General features: G+C 39.0%; 1 protein-coding gene across 1 annotated transcript in view; it reads left to right on the top strand.

Annotated features, from left to right (window-relative positions):
* exp (expansion) overlaps positions 1 to 15843 on the top strand; it is a 279003-nt gene that overhangs the window by 256548 nt on the left and 6612 nt on the right. Inside the window, exons 6-9 of the mRNA XM_065226010.1 lie at positions 1077 to 1244; positions 1312 to 1510; positions 14568 to 14812; positions 14938 to 15022. Of these exons, the coding sequence (XP_065082082.1) occupies positions 1077 to 1244; positions 1312 to 1510; positions 14568 to 14812; positions 14938 to 15022 (697 nt within the window). The remainder of the gene's footprint in view (positions 1 to 1076; positions 1245 to 1311; positions 1511 to 14567; positions 14813 to 14937; positions 15023 to 15843) is intronic.

The raw sequence follows: 15843 nt of genomic DNA, 5'->3' as shown, positions 1-15843 counted from the left end.
GGGTAGTTAACCCTACCTGTACCTGTAGCACAGCACATAAACAAGTCGAAATGGCTAAACGATTGCTTAAAAGGACTAGCTCTGCACGGGGGCTTCTACTTTTGTATCAAGTTTATTACAATAACATTTCTCACGTTCACAACCGGCGACGATGACACACGCGACTTGAAATGTTCCTCTTTCATTCATGATCTTACACCGCTCATCGTGAGTCGCATGCGGCGCTTCGACGCGCACTGCTTCACTCCCCGTGTACCTACCAACCTGTTATTTGAATATTTTCTAAATATCAATTGACGTCCTTGAAGATTGCGAACAAGCGGCGCGGCGATCATCTATCGCGTGAAGCTGCACTGCTCGAAATAACTCGTTTCAGTGCAACTTCACGCTGATATATGTTCCGATCTAAATGGCTCGAAATTCCGGTTATTGCAAAAACAGAGTGGAAAAATTACCTCATTACCTGCCAGAAAACTAATCTCCGATGATGGACGAGCAACCGTTTGCCATTTTTGGACCATAGCTTTTGAATTTGATTGTCGGTAAACAAAACTCATCACCCCTCGGTTATGTTTGACGTACGGCACTTTCAAGCAAGTCATGCTTGAGCGAAATAATTACACCTACGATACTCCAAAAACGCACCACGATTGAAGGTCGCTCGGATCGGAAACTATCCGCAACAAAGTAGACTGGGACATAGCCACGGATATTTCCAACTGATCGCCTGCTTTGATTAGCAAACTTTCAGTTGCAATTTCGATTGGGTAACATATGGTTTAAGCTGCGCCTAAGTGTTAATTAATAGCTCACCCACCACGCGTTCCTGGTAGTTGCAAACCGACACGAACCGCACTCTTTTTATGGATGATTTGATTTGCAAGCAATAAGAGTCGAGGTGCTCACGTTTAAAATCGAAAGAGATCCGAACAGTGTAATTACTTTGTTGTTGATGTTGTTGTTGCTGCAAAGTTACGTAATCGATCCAGTGCAACTTGATGATGATATTGTTGTTGTTGTTGTTGTTGTTGGGGACATGTGCTCACGTTTTTCCGTATTTATTTCACTATTTTTAGGGCGTCAAAATCAAGATGGACGATGCCGGTAATATTCTCATCAGACGCTACTCGAAAAGCAATGTCTACGTCAAAAGCACAGCCAGCCAGCCAAACGAGGAAACGGCCATCGGAGCGGACATTCTGAAACTTCCCGGACAGGCGATCGAGAGTGAGAAAATAGTTAAGGCAAGTGCGGTGTGATGCATGGAAACATTTGATTTTTGATTTAATGTTTCCACTTATTCTTCGACAGTTATTCGATATGAAAAAGTTCCAGTCAAACGTCAACCGGGAATTGAGGCGTGCCTATCCGGATCGTCGCCGGCTTGAGACCCAGTGCCTGTCGGCGATCGCGTTTGTCAAATCGGAAAATGACATCCTGGACTGCCCGATCTGGGTGCTCATCATCAACGTGGTGGCGATGGATATGCTCAAGAGCAAACTACCTCCAGGTAAAGTACCGTCCCTCTCCGAAAACCGTTAAATCTCAAGACATATTCCCATGAGGAACAGTTACTCTAACCTGTAACGGCTGTAAACGTCATTGATATCCATTTTCTCGATGATGGGATTTTCATGGCAATCAGCAGTAGCGATTATCGTTATACCTAGCCAGAGAGTTGTTCACCTCCCGGTTGACCTTCCGTGCTTTTGTTCTTACAAAAATAACCCTCAATATCTGGTTGGAAATGTGAAATATGGTTCCATTCTCTGAGAATGCGCCCGCCGAAGAACGAGAACCAAAAACTATGTCTCCGTATCATTCCCGCCTACCTAGCACCAATATCATGCAGCAGCAATCTCCTCCCGTCTGTTTTGAAGTTTTCCCTACTCATACGTGACCACCACCGTGAGGTTCTTGAAGAGGCACCCATTATGAAATTTGTTGCACAGTTGTGCTGGCGATTATCAGCGTGTTTTCATCTCGACATGTTGTCACCACACAGCACACAGCACGGTCCGAAGATACGATGACGGCGACTCCAGGGAGTCTGGTGAGTTGCGAGCATTGTTTTCTATGATCTAACCAGTGTAAACACTCATGCCTGTTGGTAATTAATTGTTTGAAGCTGCGCTGACTCACGTCGTCGTCCGAACAATGAAAGCAAGCCATGACGTGAGGACCGTTATTGTGGAAGAATGGTGCTGGCTGGGCCCTACTTCCACACAAATAGGCTTTGGGAAATTATGTTAGATTTCATGAAAATAGCTATCACAAATTGACACGGGCCCTTGGACACGAGCACATGGTCCAAAGATTTCAGAAGGGCATGAATATATCAATAGCCCTCTCAGATGAATTGCGTTCTTGACGGCCAACTTATCCCCAGTCAGCCAGACATAAAATGCACACAAAACATAAGTGATCGATCGAGTGCTAGAGCTGACGTCGAAACGCGAAATGTTAAATTCCTCCATTTACGCAATAAATGACATTTCAGCTTATCATGGCGCTCGCCACTCGGTTCTTCCACAACTATAGGTAGGAAAAAAGGGAATGTTGTTGGTGAATGCATTACTTATTTGAAGCTGCATTGAGCCAGCTTGTTTATGCTAGCCATTATTATTGTAGTAAAGTAATGTTTGAAATTGTGCGATCACTCTGGGATGACAAAGAGAAACGGAGTTGGCAGTTCATGAGTGGATAATTGAAGTGCAATGATAGCGGCTATGGAAACGCAGCTTTGTTAGTTTCCTGTGTGACAGAGGGCTATAAATTCAATAATAATCCATTCAAGTGCAGTCAACGAACTCCTATCTATTTTTTGCCTACCATTTCATGCTACTATGCTACTAGATACTATGTTAACACTTTTCTCGTAATACTGATCGCAAAAGCATTGGATTTCCCATTCAAATCGATCTAGGTTCCCACGCTACTTCATCGTACCATCAGAAAATCAAATGAACTGACTTAATTTTTCACATTCTTCCACTAATTTGAACCATCTCAGATAATGCAACAACAACAATATTCGTAACAATAAGCATCCACAAAAGTGCCACCGCGTGCGGACGCATAGGAATTTCAATGACAAATGTCAAATGACATTTACGACCGCTCCCACATTGCAACAAACCGGAGTCAATCAAGATTTTAAATCACCTCTTCGTTTTGTTCCCAAACAACCGGTTTAGTCAAGCTCATCAACTCTTTTTGTTGATATCGAACCATCCTAAATTGAGTATCAAAGCAATTCAAGACGATTGACAAATTGCCCAACAGAAATATTTATTATACATTGTTTTTTGTTGTCATTAAGAGCAAAATGATGCGAAAGTATTTAACATTTAAAATTTCAACACAAGTTTCAAATTTTCAAGTTCTTGAATTCCTTGAAAAAACAAAAACTGAAGTTGAAACCGGGAAAGTGATGCGGAGTGAGTTTCTTCAGAGCGAGTTAATTACTATTCCGCTCAGAGTGCAGTGACAAAATTCGGTTTCGTTCATTGAACTTGTCTGTCTGTCCGTCTGTCGGTAATTTATCAGAGACTTATGAATCGCAAAAAAATCTCTTGCGAAGAGATGACGGAACGGTCGACTGATTTTAGGTCACGTTCTCGGGCTTTCTGTTGATATTCATTCTCGGCCCGTATCCGTCGTCTCAAAGAGTTTTTGCGTTAAGTCTACCCTCCAACCCCTCCCTTTCCATGCATCAGATTGATGGAGTGCAGTTGGGTTTTCCTGTTTGCACGTTTTAATTACAAGCTTTGTTTTTTTTTTCTGCCATGCGCCATAAACAGTTAGAGTAATCTTTTAATGGTCTAGCACCTTTCAAGTTCTGGATGAATTCACACCTTCACCACATTAGTGTACAGTTATGACAACTATCCAGTTAAAATAATAATGATGCTGGGAATTTTTTTTTCTAGTTTATCTAAACGAGTTGCTGACCGAGATTAGGGCAGAGCACTACTTCGGCCTAATCGCCCATTTTGGGCCTATCGAGCAGAAAACTTTAAATAAATCCATGATTTCAGAGTTAACAAGTCAATTATGCGTTTGGTACGATACTTTAGTTAATAAGCTACCGAACGAAGTCAATGAGAACGCGTGGTATGAAAGTTTTCATCCATTATTCCCAAAAACAAAAGAAGCGCTCCGACCGAATCAATTTTTATCTTCATACGATAGGCCGAAGTGAATTCATTGGCGTTTCAATTGCGTTTCAATGCGTTAGGCCGAGTTTGGCGTCAAGAAGCAGTGTTGAACTTTTGACAATATCTCAACGATTGGTTTCTCGTTTTCAAATCTTATGGTACGTACGGAAAGGCAAATAAATATGGAAGCCATCAGTAAGAATAACATTCCGTTTGGTGCTAAACTGATCTAGATTAAGAAAGACTAAGTGCGTGTTATGCTTAATAGGCCGGAAATGGGGTATTTAACCCTAGTTGCTGAATGTTTGAAATATCGTCAATCTATATATATAAAAATGAATTTCTGTCTGTCTGTCTGTCTGACCCTTATAGACTCGGAAACTACTGAACCGACCGGCATGAAAATTTGTATGCAGGGTTTTTGGAGCCGGGAACGGTTCTTATGATGGTTCGAGACCCCTCCCCCCTCTGTAAGGGGGGGCTCCAGGGGGGGCTGAAACAGAATTTTCTGCATAACTCGAGAACTATTCCAGCAAATTGAACCTAATTTGACATGTGGAGGTCATAGGGGGTAGCCCCTTAGATAAGAGGGGGAGGGGGGCTACGTACAATATAGCATGCTTTTTTTTTAACCGGCGCATAAACTCAAGCTAATATTGAATCCCGAGCAAGGCCGGGCACACTCAGCTAGTTTATTATAAAAATTATGAACATGTTATTGCAAGATGGGGTAAAATTTGATTGCAAGTTTTGTCATTTGATTGGAAAATATGATTTGAAAGTAGTTACCAATTTCGTTATAAGTTGTGAAATATCTAGATAATCATTTCAAAAGGTCCTATTTGCATTTATCGATTCTCTTTCGTTAATAACTCAGCTGCAAAACCTTTCCCTGTTGTATTTGACGTTTTAGACGCGAGATAAGAATCTCCTTTAACCAACTACGAGGTAAAAATAGCGCAAAATCTGTTTGAATTTTAGTAGTTATTAAAAAATGAAAGTCGATGAAGAGAATCCAAGCAGATAGGAACATTTGAAATGTTCATCGAAAAATGTCAAGGCAAATATTATCCAATTTGTATGTAATTTGTCATGTTTTTTTCTTTCTTCTAAGCTATATTATTGTGCTCGAAACTGTGATAAATTTCAAATTTATAACTGTCCATTTTCATTGCAAAAGTGTGTAACCAATTTGTTTTGAAGTGACGACAGATTTAGTTAAAGATTGCATAAATATGCTTGAGCTTTTTATGGAATTTTTTACTGTTTTCTGGAATATTTTTCAGTAATTGTTGAATTGCAGTCGGAGTCAGATTTCCATCCGACTCCACATCCCTGCCCCTGGGTTCTTTAGGGGTATTGAGTTAATTGCATATTCGTAATCTCCTTTCGAACCGAAATGCAAAATTTCATTAATTTGGAGCACTGATACTATTTTAAATAAGTGTGATTACATTAGCAATTTGTTAGATTTGTGTCAAACAGTGAAGTGGTTATTTTGTTTCAAATCTTGAAATAAAAATCGAAATGGAAGTAAATGGGATCGAAAAAAATATGGTTGTGCTCAGAAAACTAAGCCCTTTTAAATGATGAGAAGTAATCGGTATATTTTTCAAAATTAAAGAAGCCAATTATCACATAGGCAGTACTTTGGGACTAATCATTAATCACCTATATTTATGATGAACAAAATGACGATGGCCTTAAAAACAAGTGCTTTATGTCTATGTGCCTTACCTATACTGCCGCTAATCGCATAACAGACCCATGTCCTATTGATTTCCTGTCTTCATGTGACTGTTATGCAAATGGTGGCAGAATAGATCTCTTTTGAATGTATTACCTTTTTTTTCCTCTGTTACGGGATCTAACACCACTGCGACCATTAATTTGTTCTATTGTAGTATATCCCGTGTCCTTAGTTTAGTGCATGTCGTATTACTCCATCACTATTGAGAAATGATAAAGTATTCGATTTTTTTACAGTTGTCATTCTTGCATTTATCGCAACGAGCCGACTCTAATTGAAAGGTCACGCTATTTATACCCTTCAGAGTGTTGAAACACCCTTCAAAGGCGCGCCCCTTTGTCAGTCAAAACTGGATTCCTTAGCAACAAAATTAAGGAATGACACCGATAATGACCATGCATCAAAACCCTAGTCTTAACCACTTCAAACTAGGGAACAACGAATAGAAGATTACGAATCACATAGACTAACTAACTCAAAATCATACTCGGTGGACAAAGCCGAGTCTTGTCACTATCAACAAGGCATAAAAAGTAACAAGGATTAAGATGTGTTCCTTGGATTTCTGAAAAATCCTGTTCCCCTAGTTTGAAGTAGTCAGGACTAGGAATCGGTGGTAGATCTTACATCCCGTAACGTACCACGAAAAGGTGATCTACCCACGTTACGGGGCATGTATTACCTTAGAACCCTAATAAACAAATACTATAAACGAACTGTATCCTGGATGGGTAAGCTCTCTTTTATGGTTACTTTTATTAGGGAATCCCGTTAGTTTGAATAGCTAAAATTGCAATTAAACGGCGCTCACTTAACATTTGTAGAACTTGTACCCTTACAGAGGTGCCCAATGACGTTAAACCTTTCTCATACAATATTGTAGTACCGTTGAATTCCTTTAATCTAGTACGACGGTACTACAATCATGTAGTTAAACAAATGCTATATGAGCGCCGCTAAATTCCGATTTTAGCTATTCAAACTAACGAGGTTTTACGGTAGTGTGTATTAGTGAGTGGGACAAACTTATTGAGTGACGTCATTGTAACGTCATAATCATGATTTTCTTGTTTCGGTACATTGGTGCTTGTGACGTCACCACTTTTCCTGCCAGAAAATGTTTCAAAGTATTGTTCTCAAACACAAACAATCACTATGATGCAAGGATGAGAGATAAACAAATATTTGATCATGCATACAGACATCATACAGAGAACAGACATTATACAGACATTACACGTTAAAAATACATCATGTTCATGTAAAGTTATTTGCACTACTTGCCAAACATTGCAATTCGATGTGCAAATCCTTTGGAAGAGATCATATCGAAGCACGATGAAATCAACAGCAAATCACTTCATTTTAGATTGTATTGCACTGATATTAACAATCTATTACTTTAAGTTTAAGTAATTTATCTTTGGATTTCATGTTTTCTGAAAATGGGTTTAAATAAATATATTGCCTTGTTCGTACTGCAAGCCGTGATATATGTTATTCAGAATATGGCCAAAGAACATGTATTTTATTACTACCCAGATCCCATGTTTCCAAGTGACATTGAACAACATTGCAAGGCTTGTGGTAGAAGCAAGAGCATTGAGCAATAGATTTGATAAGTTTGACAATGTTTTGTAATCGAACTTATCTGAATAATACACTATTATTGAATACAGCAACAATTCCGTACTACTCACGCTCTAGAACGCAAATTAGTTCGGGTGTAGATGGAGAATTATCGCTTCTCTCGCTTGACTTCATTTGTTGTTGACTTGCCATCTTCGCGAGTAATGTTTGTCATGGGCGTTTTTGACATTTGCTTCCAAAAGCAACACTAATCAAATCTAGATAGAGCTGGAATTAGGGCCTAACAGCTTTTGTAAACAATGACTTCTATCGATGATTCCTAGAAATTCAAGGCTCACACACGCAAACCAACATCCTCATCAGGTGGGGAAAGACTTCCCCTATCCGATGGGCGTGCCTTGAGTTCCTAGAAATCATCGATAGAAGTCATTGTTTACAAAAGCTGTTTCGCCCTAATTCCAGCTCTATCTAGAAATTCAATGCATGAAAACAGTGGTGCCAATTCAAATGATAATCATTTTGATTTAAAGATGTTATACAGTACATATTTTTCAACGACAAATCACTTTGTCTCTAACCGCAAATCACTTGAAAATCAATGACAAATCACTTCGATTCGTAGTCCCGCGTGACAGACTTAGTCAAGTGCAAGAGCATTTGGATTAGATATGACAACTTTTTACCATATAGGATAATGCTGAGCAGTTCCAGGCAAATTATCGAAAAAAAAAAATGGAATTTCTGAATTGACCTTCTCCGATTTGTATGAAACTTTTCGTAATTGTTTGTTAAGTGCAATGATCCATATTTTTGCTAAAATTCGTCCATTTTAGATCGTGTAAAATTTTCAAAATGGAGCACTTGAAATTTAAAAAAAAGGAAACAGCATTTCTGATCGAAATGACGTCTGCAACACAGTTGTAGAGAAAAATAATGTCTCTCTTTTTTAATTGTTGTTTTATTTGGAACATTTAATTTAAAAAACAATGATGAAACCCAAAAACCTATCTTAAATATCCTTCCCCCGATTTTTGAAAACAAATCTAAAAAAAAAGCTTATTAAAATGCAAACTTTTGGAATGTTTAAAATCATGGACACTTTGTTTTCAAGTTCGTTAATCAGGAGGGCTCCATCGCGTTAGCTTTACGGGGCCGATAATTCATTGTTCATTGTTTGATACAAAATTCACTTAATTCAATGCCTAGTAGGAGTTGGGCCAAATACTCGCGACTTACCCGAGGTAGGTTAGAGGGGTATATTGTCGAAAAATATAATCAGGGGAGGAGCTTGGCATTCCATGAACACTTGAGAACTCACAAAAATAGTAGAACAAAAAAATTTGGTAAAATTTTTGAACTTTTTGATAGTACGCTTTTTTGTGTATTTTTTTTTCACAGAAAATGATGTAAATGGTCTCAAACATTGTTTTCTGAGTATTAGTTACAAGAAAAACTTGTTTAATTTGACCAAAAAATCTTGTTCTACGATTTTTGTATATTTTTAAAGGTCCTTATTTTTTAACATTTCATATATTTTTTTAATTTCAAAACCGGACGAGGACATTTTGAAATATTTAGGATTTTTGCTTAAAATTACTAAAAACAATATTTTAAATTTTTCCCAGAAAAAAAAACATAATTTTTCCGTACAACTTTGTCTTAGACTTCACTTTAATTAGAAGTGCGGTTTCCGAGCTACAATTTTTGGAAAAATTTCAAAGATGCCATTTTGAAAAAATTAATGGCACGAATTTTAGCCCATAACAAATAAGTATGCAAATCGGAGAAGGTCGAGTTTATCCGATTCGTGGAACTGCTCAGCTACAGGCATTCATAAACGTTTAAGTAAAGAATTAACTTGTTTAAAACATATATACTAGGGTGGGTTACCTCATCAAGAGAGAACAACTCTTTTATGGTTCTATTTGGGATTACAAAGAACTGTGGAAAATTTGGAGACGATTGGTTGTACCCTGGCTTTCCGCATTGTCTTTGAAATTAGTATGATAATTAGTATGGTAATTGGTATGGGAAAACCTACCTCTTTAGTTTTCATCCGTAGAAACCACAATTTTGCTTAAGCGATGAATCTTGATTTGTTAACCGTTGATCTTGTTTTCCGTACTGAGTACCAATGCTACCGACGCCAGAGAGGCAGCTCCCACACCTGGACAGCTCTGGACTGGATATAGAACAAGTCCAATTGTGAATGATTTAACGCTCCGTTTCAATTTTCCATTCGATATTGGCGTTGACGACTATATTTGAGCCGGGAGACTATCTTTACTCCAACGGTGTTTCTTATTTACTATTATGTGAAAAAAGTAAAACTCTTCTCTCCTTCACCCGTAAAAACACACGCTCAGACCAAATTCACTACAGACACGCACGACTAGGGCTACCATATCAAAAACTTGAAAAGGAGGACATTTCATTTGAGGTTTGGACATTAATGAGGAATGATGAGAAAAAAGTTTTTATCAAACGTTTCAATAATATGTGCGCTATCACAAAATTCATGATTTGCAAAGTTTCAATTGAGATTTTTCATAACTTGTAGTCGTTACCAATTCAACTCATATTCTCGTTATGCTTCTGAAAAATGCATCAAACTACACGCTAACTTGAAAGTACCCATTAATGGTTGAAAAAGACCCATTTTGAAGAAAAGTGGCTTAACTCATTAAATGAGTAAATTGTTTACCCATTAATGAGTATCTGTTACCCATTAATGAGTAATTGTTAATCATTAATGGGTACTCATTAATGAGTACTTTCAAGTTAGCGTGTAGCCTTCATAATGCATTTTTGATACTTGAAAATGATCTAGTAAACCTGATTTGCATGAAAACTACAGCTTTACAGCCTTAAACCCATCCCAACTTTTATCATGTACAAAAATCAGGATACATGTCATCGCTGATTGAAACCAACATAGAACATCTAAGCAACCTGTTAATTTTACAATTGATTCAGCATAGGACTCTCCCAACTAACTATTTTAGCTGCAGATTAGATTATACAGCAAAAAAAATTGGATTATACAGCTAATTTTTGCCTGTATAAGCTAGTCTGCAGCTAAAATTGTTTGTTGGGTAAGGCCGCTGCCATAGTGGGATCGAAGAGGCGCGCTTAGCGTTCTATACAAAAGAATTACTAATATTGATATTATCCCTTACATTCGATTTACGCTTCACGTGCCTCTTTGCTCTCAGTATGGCAGCGGCCTAAACAAATCAAACGTTACTATTCAAATCGACGCATCTGCTTTTGCCAACAATCTCTTCAATCGACAATTTGTCTTAACTGCTAACTCACCCACGTAAATAATCACCATCATCAGGTAGAGGAAGCTTTCACCTACTAACAGGTGTTGTTAGTTTCTGTGAGTGAGCTTGCAGTTGCCACAAATCGTCGATTGAAGTGATTGTTTACAAAATCAGATACGTCGACTTGAATAGTTATGCTTGAAATACCTAAAATCCTAAGAACCAGAACGTCAAAATCGAACACATGTTGGATTCCATCTGTGTGGCTGTGTTCCATTTGGTGAATTTTAACTTGAATTTGACAGATAGAACATTTTCAAATGAACCTGCTATTGACCAGGAATCAATTTAATAACATATGGTAACCCTACGCACGACGTGAAACACTCATTTGTAGTGACTTACTAGACTTAAAAGGATCTTTATTTCTTGTATTTATGTGGTTAACATGTATGACTTATCAAGTGTCACAGATGCGTCTTTTCAACTTTAGTTCTTATGAAATTTCAATTATTATTAATTACAGTTCCTAGTCCTATCAGGCCTGTTTAGAAAATGACCACCTTGGTGGGATTGATTTGTGTCTCATATGTAGTAGGTCCATTTTATGTTTAATATGCTTGTAGCGAAATAATGCTTCAACAGCGCTCTTGTTTCTTGAGAGGTTAACCCTCGCCAGCTTTTAGGTGAGTGAACTCGAGAGCACATTAAATTCATTTCTCTAGATAGAGTGATTTTAGTTTTCACCACAGAAATTCTCAATAAGCACTCTCGCACACTTGGATTGTCATGTTCTCACCGTCAGGGGTTGAAACAGTTGACGTTTTTTACTACACTCGCTTCGTTGTCGTGCGCGACAGTCTGTTTGTATTCGAACACTCATGCTCTACCGTCGTCTCTCTCACACAACACGAGCGGTAGAATAACATTCTAACTAAAAGAAAATTATCAAAATAGCTATCATATGACATGTGTGATTTCGTTGTAATACATCAAATTAAAATCAAACCATTTCTGATCAGAAATATTATTACTAGGACATCATTGCTTGCTATTTTCAGAATTCACACAAGCACACCATCAGCAGCTCTTATTATGAGAAAAACTAAAATACATACATTCGTGACGGTCTTTGGCAACAGTGTCGTATGACAGAGCCTGTCATACGACATTTTAGTTTGGTACTGTACTATGATAGCTTGCTTTGCAAGTGTCGGAGGCAAAGGCAGTCAATTATCACAGAAAATGTGTCGACTACCGTGACCGCTTACAAGACTGCTCACCGTAAACGTGGTGATTTTCTCGCATGAGTTACAATGCATACATCCTCAGAGGAGGCAAAATATACGTACGCTAGAGCCGCATTTGGGTGAAATGACATGCCTAACAACCCCTTGCTGAAGAAAGTACGGAGTTAGAATGCCTCTAAAAAAGTTATAACTGTTCAAATATTTCTGGTTTCAATTAAATGCCACAAATCACTTTTCTTGCCAACACTGCCGATGTACCAATGAAAGTCTGATTCCAAACTGACATAATTTCGAAGTTTGCTATCTTATCGATTTGGTATGTCTAGATGAAGTAGTGAGATTATATGATTATGCTAAACGAGACATTCCTTATGATAATGGACGCACTCTCACTGGGATGGGTGCTCAGGAAGAACTTCAATGGTTTCTTGGGAACAATTCAATCAGCTTGTAATGGAATTATAAAAAAGAATGCTCTGATTTTATATGGCTGCAGTGTTTGAAGGAATTTTTCGAACTGTGATCCTTTAAGTATTACTCTGAAATCTCTTGAACCTCTCAGAGCTGCTAAACCACGTTGAGATACTTCTCGTTGATAATTTCCTCATTACAATAATTAACTTTTGATTTATGCGAAATGAGCATTTGCAACCTTGCTCTGAAATAACTTTCCAAACTGAAATAATTTCGAAGTTTCCTATCTTATCGATTTGGTATGTTGAATTAGTGTGATAACATGATTGTAACATGCCGACTGTTTAGAACTACAAAACCTGCTTGAAATCTTTAATGCTTGGTGTGAACGTAATTTTATGGTCCTGTGCGTCTCGAACTAGGACTGCCGTTTTGTTTGATTATAACGTTGCTGGGATTGCAGTTCAACACAATCACGTTAAAGGCCTCGGTGTCTTGTTGGATGAAAAGCTCACATACACTCGCCACTTCTCAACCACGATCGACAAAGCTAATCGTCAGCTTGGATTCATGTTCAAGATATCTAAGGATTTTCGTGATCCTCTGTATTTCAAAGCCCTCTACTGTTCATTGGTACGCTCACTACTGGAATTCGCGTGTGTTGTCTGGAATCCCTACCAAGCAGTATGGAGTGGACGATTCGAAGCTGTTCAACGCAAATTCGTCAAATACGCACTGTGCTATCTTCCATGGAGTGACCCGCTGAATTTACCACCGTATGCTGACCACTGTCGTTTACTGGGTTTGGATACTCTTGCTACGCGACGAAACATATCGCAGGTCGTCTTCGTTGCTAAAGTTTTCTCGCAGAATATGATGTTCCTGAGTTACTGGCCAAAATTAATCTGTATGCTCCTGCCCGAACACTCCGTCCGAGAACCTTGCTACATGAAGTAGTATATGCAACCAACTATGCTGCAAACAGTTCCTTTGTCGCCATGATTCATCAATTCAACGAAGCCTCTGACCTATTTGACTTTGACATCAATGCCTCCAGGTTTCGTCATCGTTTGCTGTCGGCCAATTTTTAATTTTTAATGAGTGACTACATTTAGATTTAAGTGTTTCATTGAGACTATCAAGTCAGATGGACTATAATAATAATAAATAAATAAACTATGCTAAACGAGACATTCCTTAGGATAATGCTCTGATGCCCTGAAACAGATAAATACAGACATTTTCCAAAACTATCCAGCATTCACGTGCCACTCTGGAGTTTTGAGCGGTGAAATCTTCTGATGCTTCCGATTCTATTTAAGGTTTCCTGAACTTCCATGAACTTCTCTGGCCTTCTTAATAGCACTCTGGATTTTTCAGAAACTCTCCTCGGCTTCTCTTAAACACTTGTGAAGAGGCTTTCTGAGAATTCTCCAAACTTCTCTGAAGTTATCATAAACATCTTTGGAGATAGTTTTGGCTAACTTCAGAGAGATCCTGAGAACTTCAGAGCTGTTCAGTTGATTTCCGATCGGTGGAGCTCAGTTTACTTCGAACGAGTAAAATTCGGGGAGCAAAATGGATGTTTAGAAACCTGCTAACAATGCCGTAAAAGTTCTGAGTGGTTTTTTAGTCTTCAGGAGTTTTGAAGATACGTTCTGTGAACTTCAAGTAATTTGAGGTAAATTTTCTAACTGAGATCTAAAGAAAATTTGCTGATAAATAAAATATTTTCTAGAAAATCATAAATTAAAATGATGCTCGAATGATGTTATTAATTATGCATTGCTATATTGCTAAAATATCTCTAGGCAGACATAAATTTAAGACTTCATCTCCGTCCGGTTCGATGCGCCTTGTGCAACCTTATCCGCAGAATGTCAAAACTTGTTTTCAAATCTCATAGTGAGCAAGATGCCATTAAATCCCACACTTTGCAACAAACTCCAACTTGTCCTGATGCTGCCAGCTGCAGCTAATCCAGCAACCACCGAAAGCCATCTGACATTTATCTCGATCAATTTGCATTTATCTTTGTGCGACACCGTCGAAAAAAATACGATTAGAATAAGAACCCGTTTTCGACTGCTCCACTAATGGCAACATTTTTCATCCTCTTTTTTTTTCATTCCAGTTCATCGCCCGGTGGATATCAAGAACCGACCGCGCATCCCGATTCCAGACGAGGACCCATACAGCGTTGCCGGCAACGGCGGTGGCAGCTCGGGCAGTTCCGGCTTCGGCGCCAGCGGTAGCGGAATGGTGGGCGCCCCACGAGACCACCTGATGCAGGGCCAACCGGTTGGACAGCGCCGCAGTGAAAAACCACCGAAACTACCTCCGCGGGACAATCTATACGCATCACATGAAATCGTTAAGGTTCGTCACTTGACGGCGGTGCGTTGAAGTCACTCGCACCGAAATTCCGTCAACCATGGCTTAATTTGCGAAGCAAATCGGTTCTAACCTTCTTTCAAATTTGTTTGGGATTTTTTTTTTCTCAGCCGGACTACGACGACATTGAGGACGAGAACCGCGTCAAACTGCAGCGAGGAAAATCAGACAAAGGCAAAGATAATAAGAAATATGGTAAGTCGCCCGGTCTTTCCGACTTCCCTTTCACATTCCGCCCGATGCGGTCTCGATTATTATACAAATAAAACATATTTGTATATTCAGCTTAATTATGTACGCTCGGGAAGCCAGCCCAGAAGAATAAGATAGATTCCTTTGTCTACTAGTAGTGTAGTGGCTCCCTGCTCTCTGCTACCATGAACGAACGCATGGACTCTAGCGAAGGTCATCCCACGGAGAGCGCAGCTCATTGTCCGAACCTGAAAAAGGCTAGCCTATATCTCCAGCAGAAGACACTTTCCATGTTGTGGCACAAATATTTCTCCCATTTATATTTATTTAGCTTATCTCGGTCGGATGGAAAATATTGAATTGGGTTTGAAGAATTTGTTTCCCGAACAAACGCATTTTTCCAATGCAAAGCGATAAGAATGTGGCTGCAGCAACAGAACGGAGGAGACCTCCCGTCGGTCACCGTTGGTTGGTCGTTGGCCGATATCGGCGGCGAATGTTTCCATTTAATTAAATTTAGATTACACATTTTTTCGCTTACAATTGTTTCTGCTCGCTCGGTTGGTTGTTCGCCGCGACGATATCAGTGATTGCATTGTTATGGACTCATCTATGACTGCAAAGGTTCTGCTGCTGCTGCTGCTGCCGCCCACAGATAGACAAAACCAAGACGGCCAACAATAATCCAGATAAATATTTGGTTTATTCCAAGGCAGTGCGAGAGAGGCCATTGCTGGTATGAACGATTAAAACGATTAGTGCCCGGGCATTTTCCAAGGTTATCGGTTCAATGGAATGGAGAGTGGAGTTGTATCTAGGATGGA

This window comes from Ochlerotatus camptorhynchus, unplaced genomic scaffold (genome assembly GCF_037179485.1).
Source record: "Ochlerotatus camptorhynchus isolate MF236.1 unplaced genomic scaffold, CSIRO-AGI_Acam_v1.1 ptg000243l, whole genome shotgun sequence".
Classification (NCBI taxonomy): Eukaryota; Metazoa; Arthropoda; class Insecta; order Diptera; family Culicidae; genus Ochlerotatus; species Ochlerotatus camptorhynchus.
This window is presented reverse-complemented; position numbering and strand designations above follow the sequence as displayed.